General features: G+C 44.3%; 1 protein-coding gene and 1 pseudogene across 20 annotated transcripts in view; one reads left to right on the top strand and one right to left on the bottom strand.

Annotated features, from left to right (window-relative positions):
* The window catches only part of EFCAB13 (EF-hand calcium binding domain 13), an 87,274-nt gene extending 70,288 nt beyond the window's left edge, over positions 1–16,986 (top strand). For 9 of the 20 annotated variants that reach the window (XM_055100926.2, XM_055100922.2, XM_063598970.1 and 6 more), the window contains one exon: positions 71–300. In XM_055100926.2, the coding sequence (XP_054956901.1) occupies positions 71–153 (83 nt within the window). In that variant the 3' untranslated portion in view covers positions 154–300. Of the gene's footprint in view, positions 1–70; positions 372–6,708; positions 7,519–15,911 lie in introns of those variants that run through there. The other 11 variants (XM_055100932.2, XM_063598972.1, XM_055100930.2 and 8 more) reach the window with 6 other exon arrangements.
* LOC100975388 (large ribosomal subunit protein mL45-like) overlaps positions 1–21,612 on the bottom strand; it is a 35,889-nt pseudogene extending 14,277 nt beyond the window's left edge.
* Positions 21,613–22,310: the final 698 nt, after the last annotated feature.

Below are 22,310 nucleotides of genomic sequence, written 5' to 3'. Positions count from 1 at the left end.
ATAATTCAATATTTTTCATAATAATTTAACACTTAAAAGATGCCAAAAAAAGTGTTTCTTTTTCCTGTAGAAACAAAAAAAGTGAATTTTAAAGAATTCATTGATACTATGATGAGCAACACGGAATGCTTCTCTGAAAAATTATGTATGTAAGAATATCATGTCTTCTGCTTTTTGTGGACCAAATAGTTTGACAGATTTTAGAAGAGCGTAAACACTCTTTTAGTCTCTTATAGAGCTGGTTATCCTGCAGGTCCTCCGACAAATAAATGCCTGGCTTCCTGCTGCTATATTTGGCTTTAATCTCCTCTAATGACCCCTAATTCTAGAATGTCTTCTACATGCAAGTGAATTAAAAGCTATCATAATTTTATTTTTCATTAGCGCACTTATAGAGGGCTAGAACCATGTATAGCATTCGTTTTGGGGAACAGATTTAAAATGTCTTTCAACTTAGGAAAAATGATGCCTTCTAGTGCCTGAGTACTAATATGAGAATTTCTGGTTACATCTGTCCCCATTTCTTTCTATCTTCCAATGTATTCAGTAACATTTATGAACCATTAATATGTACTAGGCTTTATGTTAAGCTGTAAGTGTGGTAATATGGAAAAGATAGTTTTGCCACTCAGAAGTTCACCATAAAGAAGTGTAAGGTCACATATGTATATTTTTAATGGAGTGAAGTTAGTATGCATTCTAAAAATTGGGGCTGAAAGTAACATCGTATTATTTTGTTCTTACATGTTAGGTAACAGTAGATTTTAAGTAGCAGCTCTTTTTACCTTACAATATAAGATTTAATTTGTCTCCTATACAGGGGTATATCATACAGAGAAAGAGATTGTCAGTTACTTCATTTTTCCTAGGAAATTCACTTTTATGGAGTTTAAAATTTTATTAGCACAGAGTTATATAGTATATTACCTAATCTGTCTCTGTCATTGTATTTTATATCTCATTGTTAATATTGCATGTTTATGTTTACTTCTTTTTCTTTTTTCTTCATTAGACTGCTCAAAGCATGTCTTCTTTATTGGTTCCATATACCTCATTGGGACCTTATATCCCTTTACCCCTCCGCTTTCTCCTAATCCATCAGTCTCCTGTTTTCACTTTTCTTCCTTATTTAGTTTAAATTATCTTATCTATATATACCTAATACCCTAAACTGTCTAGGGTCCATGATACATCAACATTACAGATGCAAACGTATGATTTCCCCCCCGTCCTTTTTTTTTTTTTTTTTTTTTTTTTGAGACTGAGTCTCGCTCTGTCACCCAGGCTGGAGTGCAGTGGCGCGATCTCGGCTCACTGTAACATCTTCCTCCCACCTTCAAGCAATTCTCCTGCCTCAGCCTCCCGAGTAGCTGGGATTACAGGCAACTGCCACCACACCCGGCTAATTTATGTATTTTTAGTAGACGAGATTCCACCATGTTGGCCAGGCTGGTCTCTTAACTCCTGGCCTCAAGTGATCTGCCTGCCTTGGCCTCCCAAAGTGCTGGGATTACAGGCGTGAGCCACCGTGCCCGACCTGATCAATCTCTTAAAGAGAATCCAGCTTTATTACTGCCAGTACATGACCAAACTGCTTCTATATTTGCCCTGGGAAAAATGGACAAAGGGAAATACTGTTAATTGATGAATAAAAACTTTGCAGAAAATTAGCCAGTGTTTAATTTTCCAAAACTTCCCTCTGTTCAGTAGATACCAGCTACTGATGACTACATATACTAGGGAAAGTTTAAAATTAGGAAATGCTGATTTCTCACATTATGAATTTCTAAATCCTGTGAAGAAAAGCTTAAAGAGCTTCTGAATATACAGAAGTTCCATTTAAGGACTAGGTCCTCCTTGTAGATGCATCAAAATATTACAAATTCCAAACTGAGACTTAATTCTCAAATGTGTTTTACTTGTTCTAAAACAATCTGTCCACAAATATAAAACTATAAGTAATAAATTGTTATTTTCCTACTGTGAGAATCTTTAGTGTGAAAAAGTATTCTATAAAAGAATTTTTTAAAAAATAAATTATATAATAAAAAATATGTACAAAATGGGTTACAGAGGACAGTTTGTATACACATAGATAAAGATATGGAAGGTAACAACATAACTGTTAACAGGCCAGGCACAGTGGCTCACGCCTATAATCCCAGCACTTTGGGAGGCAAGGTGGGTGGATTGCTTGAGGTCAGGAGTTTGAGACCAGCCTAGCCAACACTGCGAAATCCTGTCTCTACAAAAAAATACAAAAAAAAAAAAAAAATCAGCCGGGCATGGTAGCACACGCCTATAGTCCCAGCTACTTGGGAGGCTGAAGTACAAGAACCTCTTGAACCCAGGAGGCGGAGGCTGCAGTGAACCAAGACCGTGCCACTGCATTCTAGCTTGGGTGACAGAGTGAGACCCTGTCCCCTCCCCCCTCCCAAAAAGTGTTCACAGTAGTTACTACTGAAAAATAGGATTTAGGATGAACAAGATAATTTTACATTTTTAAAAATTCCCTACTAATTTGAATATTTTTATAATAAACACGTATAACTTAAGAATAAAAGTAAAAAAAAAGAGATCATATTCAGATAGAGTCTGAGTTTTCATTAAACTGTTTAATACATGAGTTCAATATTTGTCTAAAAAAGCAATCTCTAAAATTATGCATCATAAGGTTGGATGCGGTGGCTCATGCCATAATGAAGTGGGAGGGAGAGACATATAGGAGCAGAGCGTTTGTATATTATTGAAACTAAGTTGATATTATTCAAACTAGGTTGAACTAGCTACCGCGCCTGGCTGTGTTTCTCTATTTCTGCAAAAACCACTGTTGAGGACAGGCGGTGGCTCATGCCTGTAATCCCAATGCTTTGGGAGGTCGAGGCGGGTGGATCATCTGAGGTCAGGAGTTTGAGACCAGCCTGGCCACTTAATGGGAAAGGACAGTCTCTTCAATAAATGGTGCTAGAAAAATGAATATTCTCATGCAAAAAAAAAGCAAAAACATCACATAGTTTTCACTATATACAAAAACTAACTCAAAATGGAGCAAAGACCTAAATGTGAGAGCTAAAACTATAAAAATCTTAGAGAAAAAGGAAGGGGAAATACTTCATGACACTGGATTTGGCAATGATTTCTTGAATATGACACCAAAAGAAAAAACTCGATATGGTAACAAAAGAAAAAAACTTGAAAAACTGGATTTCATCAAAATTTAAAACTTTTTTGCATCAAAGGATACTATCAAGAGTGAAAAGACGGCAGGTGCAGTGGCTCACGCCTGTAATCCCAGTACTTTGGGAGGCCGAGGCAGGTGGATCACCCGAGGTCGGGAGTTCAAGACCAGCCTGGACAACATGGTGAAACCCTGTCTCTACTAAAAATACAAAATTAGCCAGGCATGGTGGCACATGCCTGTAATCTGAGCTACTCAGGAGGCTGAGGCAGGAGAATTGCTTGAACCCAGGAGGCAGAGGTTGTGGTGAGCCGAGATCGTGCCATTGCACTCCAGCCTGGGCTTCAAGAGCAAAACTCCATCACAAAAAATAATAATAATAAAAGAGTGAAAAGACAAACCATAAAATGGGGGGAAATATTAGCACACCATATATCTGATAAAGGATTAATATCCAAAATATATAAAGAACTCCTATAACTCAACAACAAAATAACCGCCTAATTTAAAAATAGACCTTTCTGGGCTGGGTGCAGTGGCTCACGCCTGTAATCCCACCACTTTGGAAGGCTGAGGTGGGTGGATCATCTGAGGTCAGGAGTTCGAGACCAGCCTGGCCAACATGGTGAAACCCCATCTCTACTAAAAATACAAAAATTAGCTGGGCATGGTGGTGCATGCCTGTAATCCCAGCTACTCAGGAGGCTGAGGCAGGAGAATCGCTTGAACCCAGGAGGTGGAGGTTGCTAGGAGCCGAGATCGTGCCACTGCAGTCCTGTCTGGGCGACAGAGCAAGACTTCAACTCAAAAAAAAAAAAAAAAGACCTTTCTTCAGAGAAGATGTACAAAAGGCCAATAGCACATGAAAAGATGCTCAATGTCACTAGCTATTAGGGAAATACAAAGCAAAACCATAATGAGATACTACACTTCACACCCATGAGGATGCCTATTATAAAAAGAAAAAGGCTGGGCGTGGTGGCTCACACCTGTAGTCCTAGCATTTTGGGAGGCCAAGGCAAGAGGATTGCTTAAGCCCAGGAGTTTGAGACCAGCTTGGGCAATACAGTGAGACCCCATCTCTCATATATATATATATATATATATATATATATATATATATATATATATATATATATTTTTTTTTTTTTTTTTAATAAAAAGGAAAGTGGCTGGGCGTGATAGCTCACGCCTGTAATCCCAGCACTTTGGGAGGCCAAGGTGGGTGGATCATGAGGTCAGGAGATTGAGACCATCCTGGCTAACACATGAAACCCCATCTCTACTAAAAATACAAAAAATTAGCCGGGCGTAGTGGCAGGTGCCTGTAGTTCCAGCTACCTGGGAGGCTGAGGCAGGAGAATGGCTTGAACCCGGCAGGCGGAGCTTGCAGTGAGCCGAGATTGTGCCACTGCACTCCAGCCTGGGCAACAGAGCGAGACTCCATCTCAAAAAAAAAAAAAACAATAAAAAGGAAAGTAATAGGTATCAGTGAGGATGTAGAGAAACTGGAATCCTTGTACATTGGTCGTAGGAATGTAAAACAGTGTAGCTGCTAAGGAAAACCATATGGTGGTTCCTCAAAAAGTTAGGGTTTTTTTTTCAAGACAGTCTCACTCTGTCATTGAGGCTGGAGTGTAGTGACACAATCATAGCTCACCACAGCCTCAAAAATCCCTGAGCTCAAGCAATCCTTCTGCCTTAGCACCTCAAATAGCTGGGACTACAGGCATGCACCACCATGCCCGGATGATTTTTTAAATTTTTTATAGAGATGGGATCTTACTCTGCTGCCCAGAAACAATCCTCCCACTTCGGCCTCCAAAAGTGCTGGATTATGGGTATGAGCCACCACCCGGCCCCTCAAAAAGTTAAACATAGAGTTATGTGATCCAACAACTTCAGTTCTGAGTATATGCCCAAATGAATTGAAAGCATGAGCTCAAACAGATACTTGTACACCAACAATCACAGGAGCATTATGCCACAATAAAAGGTGGAAACAACCTGAATGTCCATCACTAGATGAATGGATAAACAAAATGTGTTGTATATACATACAATGAAATATTATTCAGCCTTAATAAGGAGACATATGTGGCTGGGCACGGTGGCTCACACCTGTAATCCCCGTACTTACGGAGGCCGAGGCAGGCGATCACCTGAGGTCAGGAGTTCGAGACCAGCCTGGCCAACATGGTGAACCCCGTCTCTACTAAAAATACAAAAATTTGCCAGGTGTGATGGTGGGCGTCTGTAATCCCAGCTACTTGGGAGGCTGAGGCTGGAGAATCGCTTGAACCCAGGAGGCAAAGGTTGCAGTGACTGGAGATCGAGCCATTACACTCCAGCCTGGGTGACAAGAGTGAAACTCCATCTCAAAAAAAAAAAAAGATAAAAAAATAAAAATAAAATTAAGGAGACACATGCTACAATATATATGAACATTGAAGACATCATGCTAAGTGAACTAAGCCAATCACAAAAGGTCAAAAACTGTAAGATTCCACTTATGTGAGGTACCTAGATGCCTTCATCTGTTCAGGATGCTATAACAAAAATATCATAAATCAGGTGGCTTATAAACAACATTTATTTCTCACAGTTCTAGAGGCTGGGAAGTCCAAGATCAAGACACTGGCAAATTTGGTGTCTGGTGAGAGCCCGTTCCTCATAGATGTTGACTTCTTGCTGTGTCGTCAGTGGGTGGAAGGGGTGCACAAGCTCCCTCAGGTCTCTCTCTTTTTTTTTTTTTTTTTGAGACGGAGTCTCGCTCTGTCACCAGGCTGGAGTGCAGTGGCGCGATCTCGGCTCACTGCAACCTCCACCTCCTGGGTTCAAGCAATTCTCTTGCCTCAGCCTCCCAAGTAACTGGGACTACAGGTGCATGCCACCACGCCTAGCTAATTTTTGTATTTTTAGTAGAGACGGGGTTTCACCATGTTGGCCAGGATGGTCTCGATCTCTTGACCTCGTGATCTGCCTGCCTCAGCCTCCCAAAGTGCTGGGATTATAGGCGTGAACCACCACACCTGGATCCCCGGGTCTCTTTTATAAGGGCACTATTCCCATTCATGAGGGCTCCACTCTCATGACCTCATCACCTCCCAGGGGTCCCCCCACAGCCTATACCATCACCTTGGGGGTTAGGATTTCGACAAATGAATTTTCAGGAGACACTAACATTCAGACCATAGCATCAGGATGGGTAAATTCATAGAGAAATAAAGTAGAATGGAGGTTACCAGGTGATAAGGGAAGAGGGCAATGGGGAATTACTGCTTAATGGGTATAAAATTCCTGTCTGAGATGAACAAAATCTGGAAATGGATAGTGGTAAGAATTGTACAACACTGTGAATGTACTTAATTCCACTGAATTATATACTTCAAAATGATTAAAATGGTAAATTGTATATTATGTGTATTTTACCATAAATATATAAAAGCTATTATTAATCTTACGATTTTTAAAATAAATGATTGTCTTAGATTTTTCTAAAATATCTATTTGTTTAAAAAAAAATGCAGGAATACAAAATGGCAAGAAAACTGTACCAACACTTTGGGAGGCTGAGGTGAGAGGACTGCTTGAGGCCAGAGTTTGAGACCAGCCTGGGCAACATAGCAAGACCCTGTCTCTACAAAAAATTTAAAAATTAGCCAGGTATGGTGGCATGTACTAAGTCCCAGCTACTTTGGAGGCTGAAGTGGGAGGATCACTTGAGCCTGGGAGGTCAAGGCAGCAGTGAGCCGTGATCGAGCCACTGTACTCTAGCCTGAGTGACAGCGCAAGAGCCTGTCTCAAAAACCAAAAACAAGGCCAGGTGCAGTGGCTCATGCCTGTAATCCCAGCACTTTGGGAGGCTGAGGCAGGTGAATCACCTGAAGTCAGGAGTTCGAGACCAGCCTGACCAATATGGTGAAATGCCATCTCTACTAAAAATACAAAAATTAGCTGGGCGTCATGGCGTGCACCTGTAGTCTCAGCTACTCCAGGGACTGAGAAGGGAGAATTCCTTGAATCCGGGAGGTGGAGTATGCAGTGAGCAGAGATCACACCACTGCACTCTAGCCAGGGTGACAGAGCAAGACTCCATCTCAAAAAAAAAAACAAAAACAAAAACAAAAATGACAAGAACTAACCAAAACCCAAAAGAAACAAATAAGACAAGAGAAAATGGACCTATTGAAGACACAGATTTTGAAGTTATCAGACACAGGTTTTAAAATAACTGTGATTAGTATGTTCAAGAAATTAGATGACAGAATGGAGAATTTTACCAGAGATCTGGACACGCTAAAAAAAAAAAAAAAAAAAAAAAAAACAAAAAATGAAAATTCTAAAAGCAAAAAACAGAAAATAAATAAATAAATATAAAATTAAGAACTCGATAGGTAGGTTAACAGCAGATTAGCTACAACTGAAAAGAGGACAGGAAGATAGATCATAGAATACCCAGACTAAAGCTGGAGGGGTAAGAAAAAGGTTGGAAAAATATAGAAAAGAGCTGAAGACACATTTGGCACACAGTGAAAGATCTAACATATGTGTATTCAGAACTACACAAGGAGACGAGAAAGTGGAGCAGAAGCAACATCTGAAGAGATGAGTTCTGACTGAGAATTTTCCAACACTGACAAAAAAAGCACCTAAAGATTTAAGAAGCAATATGAACCCAGAGCAGGATAAAAGACACACACATGGCCCAGTGTGGTGGCACATGCCTATAATCCCAGCATTTTGGGAGTCTGAGGTGGAAGGATTGCTTGAAGCCAGGGATTCAAGACCAGCCTGGGCAACAAGGCCAGACCCTGTCTCTACAAAAAAAACTAAAAAAAAAATAAAAATTTAAGAAGACAGATACCCATAGATAAATCATAGTAAATTGCTGAATACTAAAAAGAAAGAAAAAAAATCTTTTTTTTTTTTTTTTCCTGAGACGGAGTTTTGCTCTGTTGTCGTGGCTTGAGTGCAGCTGCACGATCTCAGCTCAAAGCAACCTCTGACTCCTGGGTTCAAGCGATTCTCCTGCCTCAGCCCCTCCCAAGTAGCTGAGATTACACGCATGCACCACCACACGTGGCTAATTTTTTTTTTGTATTTTTAGTAGAGACAGGGTTTCACCACATTGGCCAGGCTGGTTTCGAACTCCTGACCTTGTGATCCACCGGTCTTGGCCTCCCAAAGCGCTGAGATTACAAGCGAGAGCCACCACACCCAGCCTGAGAGAAAATCTTCAAAGCACACAAAGTCAGCTGGGCACGGTGGCTCACACCTGTAATCCCAGCACTTTGGGAGGCCAAGGTGGGCAGATCACAAGGTCAGCAGTTCGAGACCAGCCTGGCCAATATGGTGAAACCCTGTCTCTACTAAAAATACAAAAATTAGCTGGGCGTGGTGGCAGGCACCTGTAGTTCCAGCTACTCAAGAGGCTGAGGCAGCAGAATCGTTTCAAACTGGGAGGTGGAGGTTGCAGTGAGTCGAGATTGCGCTACTGCACTCCAGCCTGGCAACAGAGTGAGACTCTGTCTCAAAAAAAAAAAGATAAATAAAAGCACACAAAGTAAAAATAAACTTTAACAAAATGAAAAAAAAAAAGTTAATTTCTCAACAGAAACAACAGTAACGCTGAGGAGGGCGGATCACCTGAGGTCAGGAGTTTGAGACCAGCCTAGCCAACATGGCAAAACCCCATCTCTACTAAAAATACAAAAATTAGGCCGGGCGCGTTGGCTCACGCCTGTAATCCCAGCACTTTGGGAGGCTGAGGTGGGCGGATCACTTGAGGTCAGGAGTTCAAGACCAGCCTGGCCAACATGGTGAAATCCGTCTCTATTAAAAATACAGAAAATCGTCAGGTGTGGTGGTGCGTGCCTGTAATCCCAGTTACTTGGGAGGTTAAGGCAGGAGAATTGCTTGAATCTGGGAGGCAGAGGTTGCAGTGAGCCAAGATCACGTCACTGCACTCCAGCCTGGGCAACAGAGCAAGAGTCTATCTCAAAACAAACAAACAAACAAACAAAAAAACAATGTTTTGAGAAATAAAACAAGGCTGAGCATAGTGGCTCACATCTGTAATCCCAGCACTTTGGGAGGCTGAGGTAGGCAGATCACCTGAGGTCAGGAGTTTTAGACTACCTGGCCAACATGGTAAAAACCCATCTGTACTAAACATACAAAAATTAGCTGGGTGTGGTGGCATGCAGTTACTTGGGAGGCTAAGGCAGGAGAATTGCTTGAACCCAGGAGGCACAGGCTGCACCACTGCACTCCAGCCTGGATGACAGAGCTAGACTCCGTCTCAAAAAGGGGAAAAAAAAAATGACTGGCTTGCATAGCCTGGGCAACATGGTGAAATCCCATCTCTACAAAAAATATGAAAACTAGCAGGGTGTGGTGGTATACCCCTAGAGGTTCCAGCTACTCAGGGGGCTGAGATGGGAGGATCGCTTGAGCCCCGGAGCTGAGGCTGCAATGAGCTGTGATTGCACCACTGCCCTCCAGCCTGGGCAACAGAACAAGACCGTCTCAAAACAAAAAACAAAAACAAGAACAGCCTGGGCAACATTGCGACATCCCATCTCTATTCAAAATAAATAAAATTTTTTTAAAGAAATAAAAATAAAATTAAATAATGGATTTTAGACTACAGGTTTTGGGTCCCACCTGAAGCCTAGCCACAGCAGCCACAGATCAAAGAATGCCAGCAACAGTCCACGGCTAGTACTTAAGATATTCCAGCCTCCTAATGTTGATTCTTCATCTTCCTAGCAGCCCTAACTTGGATGAATCAAGAAAAAGCTGGGTGGCCAGGTATGGTGGCTCATGCCTATAATTTCTTCACTTTGGGAGGCCAAGACAGGAGGATTGCTTGAGCCCAGGAATTTGAGACCAGTCTAGGCAACACAGCAAAACCTTGTCTCTACAAAAAAAAGTTTATTTTAATTAGCTGGGTGTGGTGGCAGATGCTGGTGGTCCCAGCTCTACTTGACGGACTAAGTAGATCCCTTGAGAGAACCACTTGGGTCCAGGAGGTCAAGGCTGCAGTGAGCCATGATCATGCCACTGCATTCCAGACTGTGCAACAGTGAGACTCCATCTCAAAAAAAAAAAGGGGGCCGGGCGTGGTGGCTCATGCCTGTAATCCTAGCACTTTGGGAGGCCGAGGCGCGCAGATTGCCTGAGGTCAGGAGTTCGGGACCAGTCTGGCCAACATGATGAAACCCCGTCTCTACTAAAAATACAAAAAAATTAGCTGGATGTGGTGGCGTGCGCCTGTAATCCCAGCTACTTGGGAGGCTGAGGCAGGGGAGTTGCTTGAACCAGGGAGGTGGAGGTTGCGGAGAGCCAAGATTGCGCCATTGCACTCCAGCCTGGGTGACAGAGCGAGACTCCATCTCAAAATAAAAAATAAAAATAAAAAATAAAAGTGGAGGGAGAGCTGGAAATTTTCACAAGAAATATATTCAAAATAACCAAGGAAAGGGAAATGAAGATACATAAGACAAACACACAAAAAAGATCAGGATGAATTCAGGGATCAGATGGGGTGAAAAAGGCAGCTATTCTGGCACAAGGTCCCAACACTTGCAGGTGGAACTGAGACAGACCAAATGGTAGAAATTCCCAGAAGCAGAGAGGGGAGTGAAAGACAGCGTCAGTCACTAATTACTTACAATATAGGAAGTTCTCTCACTCTAGATCTCTTACCTGAAGGCAGAAAACAAATTTGTGCAAAACAAAAACAAACAAACAAAAAACTGTGCCTAAAATAATAGCTAACTGCTGAGAACAGAATGGGTAAAGATAGGGAGTTCACTTACTTATTTAGACAAAGGTGAGCTTCAATAAAGATATCCTTAGCTTTTTCAGGGAAGTCCTTTATTTTAAAGTTGGCATCATAGTCTTTTATCCTCCGGATTCTGTAAAATTAAGCCTGAGTATTACTTCTAAAGGTCTTACAATTCCATAATTCACAGCCTACACTGACCTCCATTCATGTCCATCCACTTACTCAATAATTGTTTAGCTTTTTTTTTTTCTTTTTTTGAGTCTCGCTCTGTCACCCAGGCTGGAGTGCAGTGGCATGATCTCGGCTCACTGCAAGCTCTGCCTCCCAGGTTCACGCCATTCTCCTGCCTCAGCCTCCTGAGTAGCTGGTACTACAGGCGCCCGCGGCCACACGCGGCTAAATTTTTGTATTTTTAGTAGAGACGGGGTTTCACCGTGTTAGCCAGGATGGTCTCGATCTCCTGACCTCAGGATCCACCCGCCTCGGCCTCCCAAAGTCCTGGGATTACAGGCGTGAGCTACCATGCCCGGCCAATAATTGATTTTTTAATGTGTCAAGTCCTGGAAATTCAACCTTCTCCCTCTTAAATTAAGCACTCTAAAGAAAGACTAAGACTTCTCAAAGTGAAATTTCAGAATTCTAGAATCAAAGATAACATCTTATATGCACTAAAAACAGAAAAAACGGGTTTCATACAAATGCTCAAGAGTCAAAATAGGCCAGGCGCGGTGGCTCACGTCTGTAATCCCAGCACTTTGGGAGGCCGAGGCAGGTAGATCACTTGAGGTCAGGAGTTTGAGACCAGCCTAGCCAACAGGGTGAAACCCCATCTCTACTAAAAATCCAAAAATAAGCTGGGCATGGTGGTGCGCACCTGTAATCCCAGCTACTCCGGAGGCTGAGGCACAAGAATCGCTTGAACCCAGGAGGCGGAGGTTGCAGTGAGCAGAGATCGCACCACCGCATTCCAGCCTGGGTCACAGAGCGAGACTCCATCTCAAAAAAAAAAAAGCTGGGCATGGTGGTGCTGTCTGTAATCCCAGCTACTTGGGAGGCTGAGGCAGGAGAATACTTGAACTTAGGAGGCAGAGGTAGTGATCGCGCCACTGCACTCCAGCCTGGGAAACAGAGCGAGACTCCATCTCAAAAAAAAGAGTCAGAATAACACTGGGCTTCTTTTTTTTTTTTTTTTTTTTTTTTGAGACAGAGTCTCGCACTCCGTCACACAGGCTGGAGTACAGTGGCGCAATCTCGGCTCACTGCAACCTCTGCCTCCTGGGTTCAAGCAATTCTCCTGCCTCAGCCTCCCGAGTAGCTGGGATTACAGGCACACATCACCCCGCCCGCCTAATTTTTGTATTTTTAGTAGAGATGGGGTTTCACCATGCTGACCAGGCTGGTCTCGAACTCCTGACCTTGTGATCTGCCTGCCTCGGCCTCCCAAAGTGCTGGGATTACAGGCCTGAGCCATGGCACCTGGCAACACTGGGCTTCCTAACAGCAACATTAGAAGTTACAAAGACAGGCTGGGTGCAGTGGCTCACGCCTGTAATCCCAGCACTTTGGGAGGCCGAAGCAGACAGATCATGAGGTCAGGAGCTCGAGACCATCCTGGCCAACATGGTGAAACCCCGTCTCCACTACAATACAAAAAATTAGCCAAGCGTGATGGCACGTGCCTGTAGTTCCAGCTACTCGGGAGACTGGGGCAGAAGAATCACTTGAACCCAGGAGGCAGAGGTTGCAGTGAGCTGAGATCCTGCCACTGCACTCCAGCCTGGGTGACAGAGCGAGACTTCGTCTCAAAAAAAAAAAGAAGTTACGGCCGGGCGCAGTGACTCAGGTCTGTAATCCCAGCACTTTGGGAGGCCAAGGTGGGCAGATCACAAGGTCAGGAGTTCGAGACCGGCCTGGCCAATATGGTGAAACCCTGTCTTTACTAAAAATACAAAAATTAGCTGGGTGTGGTGACGGGCGCCCGTAGTCCCAGCTACTCAGGAGACTGAGGCAGGGGAATTGTTTGAACCCAAGAGGCAGAGGTTGTAGTGAGTCAAGATCGCGCCACTGCAATCCAGCCTGGGCGAAAGAGTGAGACTCCGTCTCAAAAAAAAAATAAAATAAAAAGTAATTACAAAGACAACAGAGCAGTGCTTTTATTATTCATTCACTCATTCATTCATTCATTCATTCACTGAGACAGGGTCTCACTCTGTCACCCAGGCTAGAGTACAGTGACGCCATCAGGGCTCACTGCAGCCTTGACCTCTGGGACTCATGCAATTCTCCCACTTCAGACTCCCAAGTAACTGGAACTGCAGGTGTGCACTACCACGCTTGGCTAATTTTCACTTTTTTTTAGTTTTTGTAGAGAGAAGGTCTCACTGTGTTGCCCAGCTGGTATTCAACTCCTGCTCAAGTGATCCTCCTGCCTCAGCCTCCCAAAGTGTTGAGATTACAGGCATGACCCACCACGCCCAGACTTTGAGCAGTACTTTTAATTGAGGAAAAAATTATTTCTATCACAGAATTAAATACCTGGGCAAATTATAAATGAAGTGGGAGAATAAAAGAAAGATTTCTTTTTAGACTTGCAAGATCTTATTTATCCACCATGCAGCCTTTCTCAGGCAGCTGCTAGAAAATGTGCTCCACCAAAGTAATGAAATAGACTATGAAAACATAAAGACATAGGATCCAAGCAACAGAGAATACAACGCAAGAGGGAGGCAATCAGCCTGACCAACATGGTGAAACCCCATTTCTACTAAAAATACAAAAATTAGCTGGGCGTGGTGGCGCACGCCTGTAATCCCAGCTACTCAGGAGGCTGAGGCAGGAGAATCGCTTGAACCTGGGAGGCGGAGGTTGCGGTGAGCTGAGATCGCGCCACTGCACTCCAGCCTGGGCAACAGAGCAAGACTCAGTCTCAAAAAAAAAAGAAAAGAAAACGGAGGCAAGAGGAATCTTAGATCCTAAGACGTACAGTTGGCCTTAAGAGCAACTAGTCCAGATTAAAACAGGTAAGAAGACTCCAGGAGGGATTTCTTGAAAAAGATGAAATTAATAAAATGTTTAATGTTGCAGGGCATGGTGGCTCACACCTGTAATCCTAGCACTTTGGGAGGCTGAGGCAGGTAGATAATGAGGTCAGGAGTTCGAGACCAGCCTGGCCAATATTGGTGAAACCCCGTCTGTACTAAAAATACAAAACAGCCAGGTGTGGTGGCACACACCTGTAGTCCCACCTACTGGGGAGGCTAACGCAGAAGAATTGCTTGAACCCGGGAGGCAGAGGTTGCAGTGAGCCAAGATCACACCATTGCACTCCAGCCTGGGCAACAGAGTGAGACTCCCTCTCAAAAAAAAAAAAAAAAAAAAAAAAAAAATTTAATGTTTTGAATGCACAGAGAGGAAATTACATAACCCATAGTTCCATAAGCAAATGAGCAAATTAAGACACTACACTTCAGAAAAAAAATATATATTATGCAGGAAAGAAAAAGTGTTCATAATGTACTATATAACTCAGCTGTCAACAGCATTTTCCAAGTTATAACAATATAGAGAATTTGATTTAATCAAAGTATTAATTTAAGTGTGTTAAAGGAATTTATCCCAGGGATGTGAGGTTGGTTTAATATTTGAAAATCAATTAATAAGGCTGGGCACGGTGCCTCACGCCTGTAATGCCAGCACTTTGGGAGGTCAGGAAGGTGGATCACCTGAGGTCAGGAGTCCAGGCTGGCTAACATGGTGAAACCCTGTCTCTACTAAAAATACAAAAATCAGTGGGGCATGGTGGTGCACACCTGTAGTCTCAGCTACTCTGGAGGCTGAGGCAGGAGAATCACTTGAACCTGGGAGGCAGAGGCTGCAGTGGGCCGAGATGGAGCCACTGCACTCCAGCCTGGGTAACAGAGCAAGACTCCATCTCAAAAAAAAAGAAGAAAAGAAAAGAAAATCAATTATTATGTCATCATTTCAACAGAATAAAGAACAAATATCACATGATCATCTCAATAGACACAAAAAAGCATTTGACAAAATCTGACACCCCTTTATACTCTTTTAACCTCAAAGCCTTGCTTGTACTGTTCTGTTTCCCTAGAATGCTATCTATTCCTCACCACACTTCTCCACCTGGCTAACTCTTAAAAAAAAAAAAAAAAAAAAAACTTTTTTTTTTTTTTTTTTTGAGATGGAGTCTCACTCTGTTGCCCAGGCTGGAATGCAGTGGTGCAATCTGGGCTCACTGCAACCTCCACCTCCTGGGTTCAAGCGATTCTCCTGCCTCCGCCTTCCGAGTAGCTGAGATTACAGGTATGTGCCACCATGCTTGGCTAAATTTTGTACCTTTAGTAGAGATGGGATCTCACCATGTTGGCCAGGCTGGTCTCGAACTCCCGACCTCAGGTGATCCGCCAGCCTTGGCTTCCCAAAGTGCTGGGATTACAGTTGTGAGCCACCGCATCCAGCCACAATCCCAACTTTAAATATCATTTCCTCAGGCAAGTCTTCTCTGATCTCCCAGACCAAGTTATCTTTTTTTTTTTTTTTGAGACGGAGTCTTGCTCTGTCGCCCAGGCTGGAGTGCAGTGGTGCAATCTTGGCTCACTGCAAGCTCTGCCTCCTGAGTTCACACCATTCTCCGGCCTCAGCCTCCTGAGTAGCTGGGACTACAGGCGCCCGCCACCGCGCCTGGCTAATTTTTTGTATTTTTAGTAGAGACGGGGTTTCCCTGTGTTAGCCAGGATGGTCTCGATCTCCTGACCTCGTGATCCACCCGCCTCGTCATCCCAAAGCGCTGGGATTACAGGCGTGAGCCACCGCGCCCAGCCATTATCTTTCCCTGTCATATGCTCCCACGGCACTCCTACTTCACTACACCTATAATTATTTGTGTGCGATCAGTATTTAATGACTGTTTTCCTCCCCTAGAAGAGAACTGCATGGTAAAACCGTATGTGCTTTGTTCATCATCACCATGGACCCTGCTCACAGTCCAGGAGAGAAATACATGAGAGGAAACATTGCAGTACAGAGTATTAGGAGAAATAAATACAAGTGTGCAATTATAATCACAGCAAAGGCAGCACCAAAAATAGTCATGGAGGCCTTAGAAACAAACATGATAGCCCGGCGTGGTGGCTCACGCCTGTAATCCCAGCACTTTGGGAGGCCTGAGGCTGGCGGCTCACCTGAGGTCGGGAGTTCAAGACCAGCCTGACCAACATGGAGAAACCCCGTCTCTATTAAAAATACAAAATTAGCCAGGCGTGGTGGCACATGCCTGTAATCCCAGCTACTCGGGAGCTGAGACAGGAGAATCGCTTGAACCCAGAAGGCAGAGGTTGTGGTGAGCCGAGATTGCACCATTGCACTCCAGCCTGGGCAACAAGAGTAAAACTCCATCTCAAAAAAAGAAGAAAAAAAAAAGTAGGAGGGGAAAAAGACATTTCAGGCAAAGGAAAGGATGTGCAAAGACAAAGAGGAATGGTACAGTACTGGCAAGGAATTGGCAATTTGGAAATGCTAAAATTTAGGATGAGAAAAATGGAATAAGGACAAAGAATGATGGTGGAGAAAAAGGCAAGGACCAGATTATAAAAGCTTTGTATACCACTGAAGATATCTGGATTTTATTCTTTGGTTAACAGGAAGCCATAAAAGAGTTCTAAGCAGGGAGGTGATATGATAAAATCTTTTTTATTATTATTATTTTTTGAGACAGAGTTTCGCCCTTGTTGCCCAGGCTGGAGTGCAATGGCACGATCTCAGCTCACCGCAACCTCCGCCTCCCAGGTTCAAGCGATTCTCCTGCCTCAGCCTCCTGAGTAGCTGGGATTACAGGCATGTGCCACCACGCCCGGCTAATTTTGCATTTTTAGTAGAGACGAGGTTTCTCCATGTTGGTCAGGCTGGTTTTCGATTCCTGACCTCAGGTGATCTGCCCACCTCAGCCTCCCAAAGTGCTAGGATTACAGACGTGAGCCACCGCACCCAGCCAATAAAATCTATATGTAGAGAAATAAGTCATGGCCATGTGAAGAATTCATACTGACTCAATATACTTATGCACATAAACCTATACATGATTTACATATAGTGACAGCGGCTACTCTGGGCACACTGGCCTATGGGGTAGCCCTGCTCTGCAATGAACAGTACAAATTTAAAAAAAAAGATAGATACAGTCAGAGCTAGACTGGCTGGGTGTGACGGGTCACACCTGTAATCCCAGAATTTTGGGAGGCTGAGGTGGGAGGACTGCTTGAGCCCAGGAGTTCGAGACCAGCCTGGGCAACATAGTGATACCCCGTCTCTACAAAAATTTCTTTTAAAAATTAGCCAGGTCGGCTGGGCGCAGTGGCTCAAGCCTGTAATCCCAGCACTTCAGGAGGCCGAGGTGGGTGGATCACGAGGTCAAGAGATCGAGACCATCTTGGCCAACATGGTGAAACCCCGTCTTTACTAAAAATACAAAAATTAGCTGGGCGTGGTGGCATGCGTCTGTAGTCCAGCTACTCGGGAGGCTGAGGCAGGAGAATCTCTTGAACCCGGGAGGCAGAGGTTGCGGTGAGTTAAGAGTGAAACTCCGTCTCAAAATAAATAAATAAATAAATAAATAAAGGGCTGGGCGTGGTGGCTCTCGCCTGTAATCCCAGCACTTTGGGAGGCCAAGGCGGGCCTCCTGAGGTCAGGAGTTCAAGACCAGCCTGACCAAGAGACTAACATGGAGAAACCACATCTCTACTAAAAATACAAAATTAGCCGGGCATGGTGGCACATGCCTGTAATCCCAGCTACTCAGGAGGCTGAGGCAGGAGAATCATTTGAACCCGGGAGGCGGAGGTTGCGGTGAGCCAAGATTGTGCCATTGCATTCTAGTCTGGGCAACAAGAGCAAAACTCCATCTCAAAAAAAAAAAAAAAATTAAATATATGATTAAAAAAGGATCCTATACACTCCAAAGTCAACTCCCTAACTGATATAACAAAAATTACCAATAAAGGCAGGGATGCTGAGAATCAGGAAGCCCACATTATTCTGCATTAAATACAGACTCTAGTACAAAGGAGAAAATACCATCATGTTATTAAGAGAATGACACCCAACCCAATTAACCCAAAAAGGTCTCTTTGGGATAAAGTAGCAACAAAAAATTGTTATTCTAATACCAATACCCAATTGTCTCAGACACCTACGACACTTGTGATGCCATAGTCTTCTTCATTCGTTCAGTTCTATCAGTCCCTCCTTTGAAAGAGATGATATGCGTGCATCACCCTCAGGAGGAACATAGGCATCAAATATACCAGCTGTAATAAGGGAAGAAAAAACATTAAGAAAGTGTTGAAAGATTGAGAAAAACTCATAAAATTGAAGTAATGTAAAATTGGGAAGGATTGTGGATATGAAGTAGACTAATGAAACAGACTTCCATGTAGAGAGAACTATGTTACACCAGAAAAAAACAAAACAAGGCCGGGCACAGTGGCTCACACCTGTAATCCCAGCACTTTGGGAGGCCGAGGCGGGCGGATCACAAAGTCAGGAATTCAAGACCGGCCTGGCCAAGATGGTGAAACCCCATCTCTACTAAAAATACAAAAATTAGCCGGGCATGGTGGCAGGTGCCTGTAATCCCAGCTACTTGGAAGGCTGAGGTAGAAGAATCGCTTGAACCCAGGAGGGCAGAGGTTGCAGTGAGCCCAGATTGTGCCACTGGGCGACAGAACGAGACTCTGTCTCAAAAAACAAAACAAAACAAAACAAAAAAAGCCAGAAAGATTTAAGTCTCTCAGAGCCTCAGTTTCTACTTCCACAAAATGGAGAAATTTCACTCTTGCCTTCTAGGGACAGTGTGAAAGTAAGTTCAAAGAACAACTTCATGATATATAGTGTATATAAGGTTAATCATTATTGAGGTTGAACTGACTTCGTGCTTAATTAAATATTATCAATCATAGTCCAAGTCATCCCAAGTTCCAGAAGATCTCTGACAGAAGGATCCCAGGTCAGGGTCCCAGAAATACCTCACCTGTACAGGCCAGATGTATGGAACGGTCCGATTTTTCTGGAGGAATAACCAATCCTGCTTTCCGGGCATGTTGCATAAACTCCTTTTCTGTTTTAAATTTAGGTTGATAAATAGGAGGTGTGAAACGTTTTTTAGTTCTTACTGGAACTATAGCTGTGGACTGAGTCACCAGAACTGGCTGGAAGGTAAAGGAAAGGTTAGGAACCTAGAAAAAAGATCTACTATCTTTTACAAACTCTAAGCAAAGCACTATAGAGAGGGAATATCCAAAGAATGCTTCAGGAACAATTATAAAACAATATCACAGGGAAAAAATGCATTAGGACCTTAATACTTATGGGTGTCTCTAAATAGAAGACAGTTATCAACCTTTATTAACATCACATTTACTAAAGGCTTTCCTTTAGAACTTCCCACAGTACAGGACTATGCTAACTCCTACGGATACTGAGTTGACCAAAGCAAGTTTCAAAAACTGATGGTGATGGGGAAACACCAACTCAATACTGAAATGGGCAGAATACTATTCTTTATTATTTTTTGAGGCAGATCGCTAGCCTGGAGTGCAGTGGCACGATTACGGTTCACTGCAGCCTTGACCTCCTGGGCTCTAGCTATCCTCCCACCGCAGCCTCCCAAGTAGCTGGGACTAAGGAGTGCGCCATCGCATCCGGCTAATTTTAAAATTTTTTTGTAAAGACCAGGTCTTATATGTTGCCCAGGCTCATTTCGAACTCCTGGGCTCAAGCCATCCTTCCGCCTCGGACTTTCAAAGTGTTGGGATTACAAGTGTGAACCACCGCGCCTGGCCCTGAATGCTATTCTTAAAGCATAAGCAAAGTCCTCTTGTAGGCATCTGCTCCATATGTACTTGTGATATTTTGCTCATCCTATCGGGAGTCTCGCTGTAAACTTTATTCTGTCGTTTTAGCACCCAACTGACCAATAAACCCTCGAAAGACCAGGAGACCTTTTCTCTCTGATCATGAGGTTTGCTCAGACGGGGCAGTGACAATATGGGACGCCCTCATTTTCGGCTACTCTTCAACGTAGTTCACTTATAAGAATCGAAGATTAGGGAGTCCACCTTCCAACCCATTATTTGTCTCTCCTTTAATATCTCCTCGCCAGACAGACCCAAACCAATCCGGAAAAACTTAATACCCGTTAATTCACTCGCTCTCATGGCCCTGTCTAGGCTATCCCCATTCGACCACTGAGCTCCGCAGCTAGGTCCTGTCCACCTAAGCCTCTTCCCCGGCCTAGGTATGACTCGTATTGTCCCAGCTCACCAAGGACAATTGCACAGAGAGTATTTCCCTCGACTCTGTCCTCCTCCTGTAGCCCCTAGGGTCCTATCGGCCCCGTCCCTACCCACCTGCCGAGACCACCGGCCCAAAACCCTCGATAAACGAGAACCCTTGAGGTATGGGGGCTGCCATCTTGTTCCCGCAAAGGCCGCCGGGAAGGGAGCTGAGAGTGAAGAGCGTCGGGTAGGAGAAAAGCCGCATAGGGTGGAGCTAGCACAGGAGTGGAATTTTCCAGGGAGCGCGCCCTCCGCCGAAATGTGAGCAGCGAGGACGCGCACGTGCTCGCGGGAGTGGGGGAGGGTGGAGTAAGGAGGGCGGAGTACGGCCGCGCGTGCGCAGGGAGACAACGTTGGGCGTAGGGTGGAACCAACTGTTGTCACGCGCCAGCGAGAGAGCGCTTGAACGCGAGCTGCGCCTGCGCCCGAGGCTTTCTGAAGGCCGGGGAATGGGCATTGCTGTATGCTTGGCACATTGCCGTTTATTCCATTAGTTAAAAAAGGAAAAGGAGGCCGGGCACGGTGGCTCACGCCTGTAATCCCAGCACTTTGGGAGGCCGAGACTGGTGGATCACCTGAAGTCAGGAGTTCGAGACCAGCCTGGCCAAAATGACGAAAATACAAAAATTAGCTGGGCGTGGTGGCACGCGCCTGTAGTCCCAGCTGCTTGTAAGGCTGAGGCAGGAGAATCGCTTGAACCCAGGAGGCAGAGGTTGCAGTGAGCCGAGATCGCGCCACTGACTCCAGCCAGAGCTAGACTCCGTCTAAAAAAAAAAAAATTAGTCGTAGGGTGGAACGCACGGTTGTCATGCGCCAGCAAGAGAGCGCCGGGCTTGGTGGCAGGCGGCTGTAGTCTGAGCTACTTGGGAGGCTAAGGCAGGAGAATCCCTCGAACACAGGAGGCGGAGGCTGCAGTGATCCGAGATCCCGCCACTGCACTCCAGCCTCGGTGACAGAGAAAGACTTTGTCTCAAAAAAAAAAAAAGAGATTGACTACTATCTTCTACTATGTTTACTAAAGCAGAAGACACGTGAATTGACAAAAACATTTGTGATTTGTCATTTCGGAAAAGAGTCACAGAGCAATTACGTAATTTACTTAAGGTTAGATAGGTGATAACTGGCAGAACCGAGATTCGAATCTAAGCAGCCTAATTCCAGAACCCATGCAGGTAACTGCTACGTGCTGCTTCATGTTGAGTTGTTAAAGGATTCGTGATGTTGGGATCACCCTGGTAAATTCAGTAGTGTAAACGTTGCTGAAAGGCAGACACTTTCCACACTTAGCCGTTGGTTATTATTCTGCCAATTACAGCTTACAGAGTTCTTATCTACAATATTTTGCAATAAGTTAGGAGCTACAGGCTGTACATACAAGAAATTTCAGGCTGAAGTGGAATTGCTACAAAGGTCGAAGCAAAGTGCTGGGGACTATCAGAGGAACTGAAAGATTACTTTTGGGTTTGGAGATCACGTGTTGTTGTTGTTGTTTTTGGAGACGGAGTCTCACTCTGTCACCCAGGCTGGAGTGCGGTGGCACAATCTCGGCTCACTGCAACCTCTGCCTCCCAGGTTCAAGCGATTCTCCTGCCTCAGCCTCCAGAGTAACTGGGATTACAGGTGCACGCTGCCATGCCCGGCTAATTTTTTCTAGTTTAGTAGAGACGAGGTTTCACCGTGTTGCCCAGGCTGGTCTCCAACTCCTGAGCTCCGGCAATCCGCCCACCTCGGCCCCCCAAAGTGCAAGGATTACAGGCGTTTTTTAAAGCTTGACTTCGCAGCTATATCGTACATTCTTCTGTGGTATTTCCCTAAAAGTTCCAGCCACAGTATTGAACCTATAGCACGACACATTAATAGTGTCATGAAATTAGTGCTGTATGTATGTGTTGAAGAGTATGTGGGGTCGTGTGGGGTGGCTCACACTTGTAATCCCAGCACTTGGAGAGGCGGAAGTGGGTTAGATCCCTTGAGCCCAGGAGTTCGAGAC

This window comes from Pan paniscus, chromosome 19 (genome assembly GCF_029289425.2).
Source record: "Pan paniscus chromosome 19, NHGRI_mPanPan1-v2.0_pri, whole genome shotgun sequence".
NCBI classification, from domain to species: domain Eukaryota; kingdom Metazoa; phylum Chordata; class Mammalia; order Primates; family Hominidae; genus Pan; species Pan paniscus.
This window is presented reverse-complemented; position numbering and strand designations above follow the sequence as displayed.